Source organism: Cetorhinus maximus, chromosome 3 (assembly GCF_964194155.1).
Source record: "Cetorhinus maximus chromosome 3, sCetMax3.hap1.1, whole genome shotgun sequence".
NCBI classification, from domain to species: Eukaryota; Metazoa; Chordata; class Chondrichthyes; order Lamniformes; family Cetorhinidae; genus Cetorhinus; species Cetorhinus maximus.
The window spans coordinates 183,426,832-183,440,770 of NC_135881.1; the positions used below are offsets into that span (position 1 = coordinate 183,426,832).

A 13,939-nucleotide genomic window follows, 5' to 3' on the forward strand; every position below is an offset into this window, starting at 1 on the left:
GAAGTGACATTCTAATGAGCTCTGGAAGGCCTTAGAACATGGCGTACCTTGACTTATGGCCAATGGTCCTCATGGAGGTCTGCTACAGAAGCTAAAAGCAATGGGAATCCACAGGAAATTTGAATATCAATAAGAAATTGGGTCAATGAAAGTTAGGAAGTGAAGTTGAGATGGCGAGAAGTGTTGAGTGGAAAGTTCCATGAATGGTGTAAGGTCCTCTACTAGCAGTTCCTAACTTACATCAACAACTTAGATTCAGAAAGTTAATCCAAACTGATCAATTTTGACGTCACTAAACTGGGGGAGGTGGGCAGTAGGCTGGATTAGCCGAATCTGATGAGACAGCCATGGACATGCAAAAGGAGTTGGATAAAATATGTAAATGGACAGAACAGTGGCAGAAATTTAGTATAGGTAAATGTAAGGTACTGTACACTGGCAAGACAAAATAGGTTATGAGTGGTACATTGTGTTAACTCATAAAACTGACCTGTCTCCTCTACACTGGAGCGACCAAACGCAGACTGGGTGACTGCTTTGCAGAACACTTTGCTCAGTCCGCAAACATGACCCTGAACTTCGGGTCACTTGCCACTTAAATTCACCATCTTGCTCTCAGGCTCACATTTCTGTCCTTGGCCTGCTACAATGTCCAGTGAAGCCCAACGGATGCTGAAGGAACAGCATCTCATCTTTTGATCAGGCACTTTACTGCCTTCTGGACTCAACATTGAGTTCAACGACTTCAGATCACGAACTCTGCCCTCTATTCTGATTTTTTCCCCCACTCTGCGCCTTGTTCTCATGTTTTCGCTTTAAGCCAGTGCTTAGCTTTATTCTGCTAGTAACACATTCTGCAATTTGCTTTCAGACAGTGCCGACCTTTATCCTGCTATTAACACCTACTATGGACCAATGCTTTGTGCTTTTAATACTATTATTACCACTCCTTTTACCTTGTGTTCTGTGACATCTTTGTCATTTAATCTCCCTCACTCTAAACTATCGCTGACCATTTCTTTTGCTCCACCTGCTCCTCCCCCTTTTTTTAATAGTGTAAAACCCATCACACTACTCTCTTCAGTTCTGAAGAAGAGTCATATTGGACTCAGAACATTAACTCTGGGCAAAATCATCCCAGATTTGCACTAAGTGCAGTAGCGGGCGGGAAAAAGAACGCTTTACCTGCCAGCTGCAATGACGGCTTTTCACCCCATATTGTGCCAATCCTGCCTTATTAATCATGCGTTCCCAGGAAACACGCCATTTTGATGGTGGGCAGGCTCTCATTTCCCTGGGACACCACGTCGCCACTTCCTCACGCCAAGCACCACATTTAAAGTGCAGTCGCGCACACACCTCTCAGTGCTTCCAGCCCAGGACTGCTGCACAGAAGACATGGTCCCGAAAGGCAAGAAGACTGGTGACCCTGATTCAGTGATGCGTCCCTGAAACACTTTTTGGATGCCGTGGAGGCCTGACGCGATGCCCTCTACCCCGACTCTGGCCACAGGAGGTCCAGCAATCTCACCACTCCGGCTTGGTAGGCAATGGCAGTGGTGGTCAGTGCCAATGCTGCACAGAAGAGGTTGGCCATCCAATGCAGAAAAAGGATGAGTGATCTCATCTGTGCAGCCAGGGTAAGGTAACCATCTCATCACTCTGAACTCACACACTCAAGCGCATCCCACATTCACTGGCATCTCACTCACTCCAGCTCAAGGGACATCACCACTCACTCTCTTACATACACCCTCACATCTTCATCTGGCCTCACCTCTTCTGGAGACTGCCTCCTCGGCCCTCACCATCTTGAGGTCACTTGCACAGATCAACTTGTGCCTCCACACACACTTTGGGATACCCTCCTTCCCCAGTACAGCCCTTGCCCTGCAGCCTCTTCCCTTGCCTGAGGCCACTTCTCCAGCTTCCCCACGCAAGCCCTAGCTCTGCAGCAATAGAAAAGCCACCCACGCTTTACGGCTGGTCTGGTAGGGAGAGACCTGTCCGTGAGCCCCCCTAAAAGCGATGTGCTGCTGTCTGTGAAACCTGGTGCTGATGACTTTGAGTGCTTCCCGAAGCAAGGTCAGCAAACAAGCCTCAAAGTGAAGTGCAGGTCACCATCTGCATGTCATTTATTTACAGCTGTGTAACACGTCGGTGTGCATTCACGCCCATCTGACATGCTCAGATGATCCAGTGTGGGGGAATGATTCCAGCGTGCTGGCGTTATATTGCTATGCAGTTGTATTGCAATGAAGTTCCTGACGTCCGATGGCTGGAAACGCGGCCCACCATTGACAGGCAGAGCTGACGGCTGCAAACTGATTTCACGACATTGTGAAACCGATTTCTCGCTGTATTGTCTGGTCACCCCGCTGCCAACGGGCACGGAAAATTCCACCCTCTGTTTCTCTCTCCACAGATGCTGTCAGACCTGCTGAGTATTTCCAGCACCTACTGTTATTATTTCAGATCTCCAGCATCCGCAGTAGTTTGCTTTTATACCTGTACCAGCTTGTTTCAAATATTTTTGTGGGGCCAGGGTTGAATTGCAAGCATAGACTGCAGAAATTGGGCACTTTGTTGTTGATAGAAAGCAACTGAGGGAGGATCTTAAAAAGAGATATATAAGCGACAGGGTAAACGTTTAATTTGCGGCCTGGGCATAAAACAGGCATTATAGATCACAGTACATTATAGAAACTATATGATTTTCACTTCAATTGATTTTGTTTTGTGTTGTTATCCCTAGTAATGTCAAGAATCCACACCTTCTCCTGTTCCATCACTGTAACTTTGGTGAAAGCTCAGCGGAGGTTCCACTTATACCTGTAAACATCAGGTCTCCACGGAAGCTAACAGTGCAGAGCAGAAAAAACTCCAAGGAAATTCCCACCATAAGTGCTACAGAAAAAGTAAATCCAGAGTACTATATCAAGAGGAATCTGGGACAAGGTGGCCATAGGATTGAGCCACGAAAAGCAAAAATTTGGGCTTCATCTAGGTATTGCTGTTCATGCAAAGAGTGATAATAGCGTAATGGAGGCAAAAATATTGTGTAAATTTAAGAAAGATTTAGAGCCTGTAATGGAGGACTTTGTGCTGTGTGGAGAAGGAGGTGATTATCCATTTGAGGGTACAATGGATGGGCGCCAGATGTATATGTATGAGCAGCAACATCCAATTTCCTTGGCAGAAGGTTCAGGAGATTTTGAAAAAGGGCCTCGTTTTCTTACAAATGGCAGAGTTTTGAATGCTCGCAGGCAGCTTGCCGATTGGAAGGGTCGGAAACCCAGCAGAAGACCCCAAGCCAGAAGTAACAAGTTAAGGAGAGAGGATTCAGTCGGGGGTGTGGGGGTGGTTTGTTGCATAGACGGGTCAGCAGCTAGGGGACAACGTTTTAGTGGGGCTGGAAGGAGTATTCAGACTCCATCACTGGCACCTCAAAATTGCACCGGGGTCCTTTGGACAGAATTTTCTGGCTGGCGTGTGGGTGGCGGAGTCCGCACGTCAGCGCTTAAAATGTCACGTGCAGACGTCGCGTGAGCGTCCCAATGTCAGCACGCAGCATCACGATATTTAGGTCGGCGTGCGCACACAGCAGCGGGACGCACGCCTGCCATTAATTAAAGGCCTCGTTAAGGCCCTTAACTTGCCAATCGTCGATGATTTTGAGGGGCCCGTGCGAACTCCAGCTCGGCGCACGGGCCCAACGGGCAGGTGATTTTTTTGACAAACCTCGTCCAGTGGCGGGATGAGGTTCGATAGTGGCTTTATTAAAAACGTTTAATAAAGTTTTTGTTTATTTCGTTAACATGTCCCATCTCGTGTGACATTTTCACATGAGGGGGACATGTTAATGAAGTTTTTATTGTTCTATTTTTTATATTTGCCAGCCTTTCAGCGATCTCCCTGAGGCAGCACCTTGCCACTTAAAATGGCAGCCCGTTTTGGCAGCGGCGATCGACTGCCTGCCCACCACTGAGTCGGTCGGGCCCGCCCACCCATCAAGGGCAAAACTCTGCCCTATGTATAGCATATTACAAAAAGGCTCCCACATGAAGTAGGTGGATTCTGGACTGAGCTGGTGAGGAGAGTGGGGCTGATCTGGAATGGGAATAGAGCAGTTTGCACTGTGCTGTGATTTTTCGGGGCTTTGCTGCCCTATTTCTGCCAGGCTTAGGCCCTTAAAAACACCCCCTTAAAAACAGCTTTTATGTTACGACTGTGAAAAATTGCCACAGCACTGCATACTAATAATCACAGAGTTGGGAAATGTCAGTTATTGTTTATTTTCCTGGAATTTCAGTCTTATAAATTCCATTTGTTGCTGATCTAGCAGTTTACTTATTCACATGGTTTATGATAATCATGATGGAGGAGTTAACAGATGGCCCAATAATCAAGTGCTTCACATATTATTATAACACAATATTATAATATCAGTAGCCAGCAGAAAGGAGGAATTTTCAACTGGAAACTTGTTTTTAATTCAAGTTCCTGTGTGGACTTTGGCCTTTTATCTTTGATTCAAAAATGAATGCAGGCCATGAGAAGTGGGGGAAGGGAAGAATTGCTCTAATGAGGAGATTTATTTTAACTCATTAACTAGAACGTATCACCATGATGTCACTTGTTATAGCCCACATCCACTCTGCACAGCTGCCGTCTGGTGCCTTCCCAGGTCTACAAACTGCTGTGGGAATGATGCCAAATGGCATGTCTATACATTGAATGAGATAAACAGTAAGTTCCTAAGAGGGGCAATGACCCATATATCAATGTGTATGGATGTTGTGATTTAAATCCATGTTCTGCAACTATGTCAAAGCTCCCTCTTTTCTGTATTTTAAAGAATTCATGACTACAGCTAAGAAAAATAAATACGCCATTTTGCACAGAAGACATATTCAGGTATTTATTTATAGAATACAAACCATAGCCCAATTGAGTAATGATTAGAGAGTGAGGGGACACAACCACATTTTGTCCATGACAGTACTCCTCTTATTTACACTGACAAGAAAAATAAAAATGAATGTTTTCTCCAAGAACGACTCAGCTCAAAAAGCACTGTAAATGATTTCTCTTAATAAAGATATCTTCAAATTGTATCAAAATATTACTGTTTCAAAGTGTTGAAACTTTATAATAATAAAACATTACTATCTGCCATTGACTTGAGAGTGGACAGACTGTTGAAAATCTTATTGCATATCTTGTTTGTAAATTAGAATCGCCTTTTTTTTAAATATACAAACTAAGAACAGGATTAGGCCACTCGGCCCTTCGAGCCTGCTCCATCATTCAATAAGATCATGGCTGATCTGATTTTAACCTCAACTCCATATTCCTGCCTACCTGCAGTAACCTTTCACCCTCTTGCATATCAAGAATTATCTACCTCTGCCTTAAAGATAGTTAAAGATTCTGCCACCACTGCCTTTTGAGGAAGAGTGTTCCAAACACTCACGACCCTCCGAGAGAAAAAATTCTCCCCCTCTCTGTCTTAAATGGGCGACCCCTTATTTTTAAACAGTGACCCCTAGTTCTAGATTCTCCCAATAGAGGAAACATCCTTTCCACATCCACCCTGTCGAGACCCCTCAGGATCTTATATGTTTCAATCAAGTCGCCTCTTACTCTTCTAAACTCCAGCAGATACAAGCCTAGCCTGTCCAGCCTTTCCTCATAAGACAACCTGCCCATTACAGGTATTAGTTGAGTAAACCTTCTCTGGACTGCTTCCAATGCACTTACATCATTTCTTAAATAAGGAGACCAATACTGTACACAGTACTCCACATGTGGTCTCACCAATGCCCTGTATAACTGAAGCATAACCTCCCTACTCTTGCATTCAATTCCCCTCACAATAAACGATAACATTCTATTAGCTTTCCTAATTACTTGCTGTATCTGCATTCTAACCTTTTGCAACTAATGCACTTAGGCACCCAGATCCCTCTGTATCTCAGAGCTCTGCAATCCCTTATTTAGATAATATTCTCCTTTTTATTCTTCCTGCCAAAATGGACAATTTCATATTTCCCCATATTATACTCCATTTGACTGATCTTTGCTCACTCACCTATCTATATCCTTTTGTATCCTCCTTATGTCCTCTTCACAAATTACCTTCCTACCTATCTTTGTGTCATCAGCATATTTAGCAACCATACCTCCAGTCCCTTCATCCAAATCATTTATACACACTGTAAAGTGTTGAGGGCCCAGTACTGATCCCTGTGGAACATCACTCATTACATCTTGCCAACCAGAAAATGACCAATTTATGCTTACTCTCTGTTTCCTGTTAGCTAGCCTCTAAACCATGAGCTTTATTTCCCCGCAATAACCTTTGATGTGGCACTTTATCAAATACCTTCTAAAAATCTAAGTACAGTACATCCACTGGTTCCCCTTTATCCACAGCACATGTTACTTCTTCAAAGAACTCCAATAAATTGGTTAAACATGATTTCCCTTTTATAAAACCATATTGACTCTGCCTGATTACCTTGAATTTATCTAAGTGCCCTGTTATAACGTCTTTAATAATAGCTTCTAACATTATCCCTATGACAGACATTAAGCTAACTGGCCTATAGTTTCCTGCTTTCTGTCTCCCTCTCTTTTTGAATAAAGGAGTTACATTTGCTATTTTCGATTCCAATGGAACCTTCCCCAAATCTAGAGAATTTTGAAAAACTAAAACCAAAGCGTCAACTATCTCACTAGCCACTTCTTTTAAGACCTAGGATGAAATCCATCAGGACCCAGGAACTTGTCAACCCGCAGTTCCAACAATTTGCTAAGTACCACTTCCCTGGTGATTGCAATTTTCTTGAGTTCCTCCCTCTCTTCCAGTTCCTGATTTACAGCTATTTCTGGGATGCTACTTGTATCCCCTATAGTGAAGACTGACGCAAAATACCTGTTCAATTCATCTGCCATCTCCTTATTTTCCATTATTAATTCCCCAGACTCACTTTCTATGGGACCAACACTCATTTTGTTAACTCTCTTATTTTTAAAATATCTGTAGAAACTCTTACTATCTGTTCATATTTCTAGCTAGCTTTCTTTCATACTCTAATTTTTCCCTCCTTATGAATCTTATAGTCATTTTTTGATTTTTTTATATTCTATCCAATCTTCTGACTTGCCACCCAACTTTGCGCAATTATATGCTTTTTCTTTAGGTTTGATACTATCTTTAACTTTTTTAGTTAACCACAGATGGTGGGTCCTCCCCTTGGGATTTTTCTTTTGCACTGGAATGTATCAATTCTGTGAATTCTGAAATATCCCCTTAAATGTCCGCCGCTGCATCTCTATTGTATGGATGGTGATATAAGCACAAGACACAGTGGTTTATTTGCTTGATGATATTTTAATGTTCAAGATACTTAAGGGAACAGACAAATTGAACCTCGACAATATGTTCACATTGTCATAAGCCCTAGAATCAGAGGACATATCTGAAGCTTAGAAAGGGAAAGAGGCGCAAACTGTTTAGATTGCATGCTTCACAAAGAGGGCACTGAGGGTGTGAAATAGAATACCGTGGGAGGCAGTGACAGCAGACAGTGTTGGGAATATTAAAGGAGATATTGAGGGTATGGAAATTGAAGAGTTTTGTACTTTCCTATGTTCCTATGATTTCCTACAGCATTTTCAACACAACATGTGAATATTTTCAAAAATTGAATGCACAACTACATGGGGAAAATAGTGAACAGGCATAATATAGTCTCAAGTGCAAGGAGAGGTAATGAGAAATAACTAGGAATAGTACAGCCTCAATACAAAAAAACTAGGTTGGCAGATGGCAAATTAGGAATGACCAGATTTCCTGTTTCATGCAAAACCCTTCTTTTTCCCACAACTCTATTAATGTCCAAGACGCCTCAGGACTTGAATATTGCACTCATATCTGGGACGCTCTGCACTCCTAGCCAAAACATATACAAAAAAAAAATCACCTTATCAGATTTATAATTCTTTTTAACCTCTCTCTTGTTCACAATCTGTCTTATCTCTCTGTATTAGCAAACTACCATGGTCAGTACAGCTCTGAAATTTCTTCTGTCAATCTTCTAATGTTCCAAATGTGTCATTCCAAGTGAGTAATCATTTTTGTCTCTCCAAATTTAAAATCAAGATTCTTAAAACCAACTCGCACTCCAGCTTATTCATCCCAGGGCCTTAAAAGTGTACCATTTCTTATCACCAGTCTACCTACAAGCTTTCAAAGCCCAAGCCTGGCATTATCTAAACAGAACTTTTTGATTTATCTCGCTGTCACTTTGACTGCTTTCAGCCATGGTGGCTTCAATTGTTCTTCACACTGCTTTCAAACCAACAGTTCTAATGCACAAAGCAGATGGGGAAATGAAGTGCTAGAGAAACTAGATTCCCAATGGATAAGAGATGAGGAGAAAATGAATTGAGTAGAGCAGTCCTGATGCACAGACGAGCAGGGAGATGAATTCACAATAGTAAGAAAATGAATTGGGGGTGGTCCAACTTTAATGCGTAATATGTACGTGACTAGTGGAAATACATTGGAAGCAGTACAATAACAATAAATAAAATGCATGAACAGATATGGAATAGGGTAAAACCTGGTTCCTATTGAGGAAAGAATGGAGAAATAATGAATTGGACATACTATAATTCTAATGCAGATAATAATAAAGAAACAGTGATGTAAAGACATCAGCCAAAGCTGCAGTACAATTTCCCCAGTACAGTAAATATGTAGAAACAGAAGATGCCTTGCTATTAAAATTGCTTAATGCTATTTATGTTCATTATAGAGATATGCACCTTTTATTTGAAAACAGAGATTGTCAGGGGTGTATTATTTATTTTTGCACTGCCTATGGTTCTTGCAAATCACTGAACCAGTGTCTAGGGCAAAGGGCAGAGGTCAGTGGTGTGAACACAGAAGCTCCTGCATTCCTGAAAATGACCTCCACTGTGCAAACTTGAATAAGCACATAATGGACCATGCAGTCAGGTAGGCTCATAGATCAAGTAAACATAAATTACAGGGTTTTGTGAGACACTAGAGCTTCGAATCCCAAAAGGTATTATAAGTGCTTTAATTTAACCCTCATATTCCACTGCCAAAATGAATTTATACTTACTGTAAATCATATTGGTATCATCATTACCATTCATAATAGTGCAAAATTTACACCTGTGACTTTAATGTTAGAAGGCAGTGACAAAATGTTGAACATTTAAGTTACACCAGAAACTTGCAGGTCATAAAGGTTTGTGCCAAGTTATACTTTACACACTAGATCACCTCCTCCATCCCTACAACCCTCTCAGATCCCTATGCTCATCCAATTTTAGTCTCTTGAGCATCCCTGATTTTAATTGCTTCACCACTCGTGGGCCTTACTTTAGTTGCCAAGACCCTAAGCCATAAAATTACCTCCCTGAACCTCTCAGACTCTCTTTCCTCCTTTATTATGCTCCTTTAAACTTACCTCTTTTACCACATTTTTGGTCATCTGTTTTAATACCTCTTTATGTGGCTCAGTGTTACATTTTGTTTGATAATGCTCCTCTGAAGCACCTTGGAACATTTTTCCATGTTAAAGGTGCTATGCTACACAAATGCAATCTGTTATTTATAGTAATATGTTTGAAACATAATCTACCTGCAAAATTGTAAACAATGTTAGTGTTATTAAAACAGCAGTTTTAACTATCGGTAATAGTCATTCCTTTCCAATCTTCAGAAATAATTTTCTCCTTTACATCAATGTTCTCCTCTTCTCTGCTGCTGACATTAGCTTACTTTGGGACACTGGCTCATGAGTATTGACTGTCCTCCAACACTTTGGCAAAACGGCTATTCTTCATGTGTGCCTCACCTTGTCCTCACCTGTCATCCATAAATTTGTATTGCAGCTTCCCACACTGCTATTCAACGCACACCTGAGTACTTCCTGGTCCTCATGGCTCAGTTACACACTGGACAGTGCATTGACTGAGTCACCAGAACCCTTGCTCTAGTCCCTCTAAACTGCTGTTTGCTCAATTTTCCAGCTTAGTACATTTAAGAAGTAAACAATCCAGTGCATTTGACAAAGGCTGGTTGGCAGCACAGTCAGTAGAATGTCTGCCTCCCATATTTGAGGTTCTGAGGCTGTCTGGAATTCAAGCTAGTCTGCAACTGCTGCAAGAGAGTCATTAGTTTGCCACTGGGTTACTGGACCTTGAGATGAAGGGCTGTGCTGCAGAGTGGAACTCACACAGTTGATACACACCCCTACAAGAGCACCTGCTGTCAACCAATCATGCAGCACCAAGAAGAGTGACCGCATAGATGCTCCTGCCTGAGGTCATACTGCCCTCCTACTAGGGGCTACACATCACAGTGAATCACATGGGGGAGATGATGAGAGAGAGAGAGAGAGAGAGACAATGGGTCACAAATGTGCCTTATTTAAAACATTTGGAAATTATACAATAAAATTGTGCTAACCTCTGAAGCAAGTATATTGCCATCAGGGTTTAAGATCTTTTCAACCACATGCTAAATGAAGTATATGAAGAGCATGGTAAGTGCATGTGTACTTTTGTGTGTGTTCTTAATTAAGTTACTAAAGCAGAAAGGTCACTCCCCCTGCACAGTAATTCCACAGCATTTGCTGTCATCTTGTCAGCCTGCCTCATGTATTACTTTAATTAGGAGGATAGATATAGCCTACCCATTTCCCTCAACATTAGGACTTTACCTTAAATGTCACACTTTCCAGGATTTGTATTTTACAGCCCTTTACTAATGGAGCTGTACCCTTTGCTCAACTGCTCTGACACATTACTAATGTACATGCTCAAAAGCCATTAGAAGAAAAATAGGAGAAAAGAAAAGGGTTTCTACCTCTTAATTAGGCACGACAGGAAAGTACTTCATGCTCTGACCCATCACACAATACAAGCCCTCCTAAATTGCAGTTTTAAATACTGTTGCTGTGGTAACCACGTACCATAGTGCTCTACCTATATTAACGAGATTGCACAAAATAAGTGCAATTTCGTACAGCTAAGTCTGTGTGCAAGAACAGTTCTGATGTACTTTAAAAGGTGGGAACAGATTTGTGAATATATTATCTTCTTCTCACACTTCATCAGATTGACTTGTTCCAGTGCAGTCACTACTGACCGTCTGAACGATAAATTAATGATTAGCTAGAAGGGGCAATTCAATCATTGCTGATCTGGGTCCTAACTACGCAGAAGCAGGTTGAAAGGTCCAGTTCAGAGAGGCTGGCAGGTTTCTCAACTCACTCTATTTCAACCAGTCAACTTCAGTAGGAAAACAGTCCCACATGGAATAGGAAGAATGGAACAATGCATATCTCTTTTAACACATTCACCCTATGCTGACCTACAAGAAGAGATTTGTACAGTGCCTGTGCCACAACTGAGATGCAATATACATATTGTAACAACAACAACAAAAAAAACCACCCAAATGTAGTCCAGATAAAGTCATGTTCAGATTTCTGGACGGAAAGCTCCCACTTTCTCGGTTACACATGTACGTGCTCCGCGCAGTTTAAACTAAATACACAAATCAGGTCTTGACAGTCTCGCCAGGAGGGGTGACACTATTTAGTAGGGAAAATGCTTGACATGCTAGACGAAGCCTCCAAAGCAAATTGTTTGCATGAATATCTGCCCCTTCCCCTTTATCGCCGGTTTTCAAAATATTATCGCCTTGCTCTTTTGCCGGGGTGCGGGGGGGTGGGGGGTGGTGTTAGTGAATCACCTACCCCTCAGCTGGGCTGCATAAAGTACGTATCTGAGGCAGCAGTTGGGATGTTAGAATGTGGGGCGGTGTTGCAGACAGTAGCGCCTTAGGTTAAGCACCTATGCATTTCATCAATACACAGCTGTGACCATTTTGACACTGGTAATAAACACAGACACACACACAGTTAACCAGGCATTCGAGGAAACAAGCGCATACAGGAGCCCTTAAAGAGAGCTGCAACTTGCCGAAAATGAACGCAGGGATACTGACCTAACGCACGAAACCATGCATCTATCTATCCACTTGGGATTTGTATTTTTCGCCCCAAAACCCTCTTTCTCTTCCTCCTCCTCCTCCTCCAGTGTTATCCCCCATTGTGTACACTGCCTGTGGGCTCATCTGCCCGCTCTGAAAACTCAGACCAACAAATCACCAGCCTAACATTATTGCTACCAGGTTTTACGTTCATTTCGAAGGCTATTTGACACGATTCCATCCACGCCGATCAATCCATGTGGCTTAACGTGATTTTTTGTTGTTTTGTTTATGAAAAGGAAAAGCTTTGTTCAAAGCTCTGAGACTGACGTACCCCGGGAGTCCGAGATAAGAAACTCAAATTCTTCTTACCTGTGAAGAAGTACGTTGAAGATTTTAATCCGAACATGTTCCTCTCAGCACATCCTTGTCATGGTGAGAAGAGAAATAACCCTAGGGGAGATCTTTTTTTATATATAAATTGCAGGAGGGTGGGTAGTGGGGTGGGGGGCAAAGGAAACTTGATAATTCTACGAACAAAGCATTGGTGAGGTTTCTTCGCTGGCGAGCACAGATTCGCTCGCAAGGTACAGACCGATGAAGGAAAAAGGCTTCTGCTGCCCTCTTAAGTCAGCTGGACGTCCCCGACACACACGCAGAACAAACAAAAACAAGGAGCAACCGAATGATGCGGGAAGTCAAGCGGCAGCATGAAGACACATTGAGGAGGAGGAGGAATAGGGGGGTCCGGTTCCTCACTGGCTTTCGCTGTTTGAATGAGGGGATGGTTATGGTCCCGGTCAAAGACTGAGATGGGGGAGGGGGAGCTCTACTTTCAAACTCTGGGAGACATCAAACTACAAAAGGAGCCCCTGCTGGCCGAGAACCAGAAGGGAAAACAAATATATAATGAACCCGCTCTCTCTCTCTCTCTCCAGCCAGCTGCAGGTCAAACTCTTAAACAGCACGGGAGCTGGATTTAAGCAGAAAACGATACCCCCTTTCCCACTTTCCCCTCCTGACTCAGTTCAAGTGAGCGAGGTGGTGCTGATAAAGTGAAGGCAGCAACACCTCTTTTTTTGGGGGGGGGCTCCAAACGGCACCCAGCGTTGTATAAATATCCTGCTCGAGTTTCACACGACGCGCGGCTGCGGCGGCCCCCAAGGCAATCTTTGTGCTGCTGGCAGAGTGACAAGTGTGTCGAAGCGGCTAGGGCTCGCCCTCACCCTCTCAGTGTGTGTCTGAGCGGCCAGGGGAGGCACACACACACACACACACAGAGACACCGCAGCGAAAACCCCCTGCAGCTCCTCCCACTGAACCCTCACTACTTCATACACGGTGCGTTCACCCTTCCCCACGGACCGCACTTCCCGCCTAGTTTCGCACCTCCTCAGCTCTCGATTATGTCCTCGGTCCCCAGGGTAATTCAGGAAAACGCCGTCAGAACCTAACAATTTGGAAAGGAATGTAGAATGCCTCCCGCCCCCCCAACCCTCACCACACACACACACACATACACACACTCTCTATCTCTCTTTCCCCTCCTCCCTTTCTCTCGCCTCCAGAGTTTGAGGCTTCACTCAAAGGTCAGGAAACAACCAGCTTGCAGGAGCCCTGAACCAGCGACCCTGTGAAAGTAGAACTCTAAGAGAGCAGGTAATGAAGTGATCCCTTGGAGGTCCCGGGAGACACCAAGTCCTGTACAATCAAAGCACTGTTTGATTTACAGCAGGAGAGACAGCAGACTCCTAGGAAACCGTGAAGGAAACACTGGGCAGATGTCCAGGTCTCTAATAACTCTCTGATCCTGTAGTGAAGAAGTCTTCGAGTAAGAAAAACAGTGGCAACTGATGCGTGACATCCCCCTCGATTGTCATATAGCATGACTTC

The 13,939-nt window shown here is 43.3% G+C and overlaps 1 protein-coding gene across 3 annotated transcripts in view; it reads right to left on the minus strand.

Annotated features, from left to right (window-relative positions):
• Positions 1–13,939, minus strand: part of LOC144679083 (genetic suppressor element 1-like) — a 330,347-nt gene that overhangs the window by 187,836 nt on the left and 128,572 nt on the right. Inside the window, exon 1 of one of the 3 annotated variants that reach the window (XM_078539366.1) lies at positions 12,419–13,039. The exons of the other annotated variants lie outside the window; for them this stretch is intronic. Within the exon in view, the coding sequence (XP_078395492.1) occupies positions 12,419–12,455 (37 nt within the window). The 5' untranslated portion in view covers positions 12,456–13,039. Of the gene's footprint in view, positions 1–12,418; positions 13,040–13,939 lie in introns of those variants that run through there. 3 annotated transcript variants of the gene reach the window in all.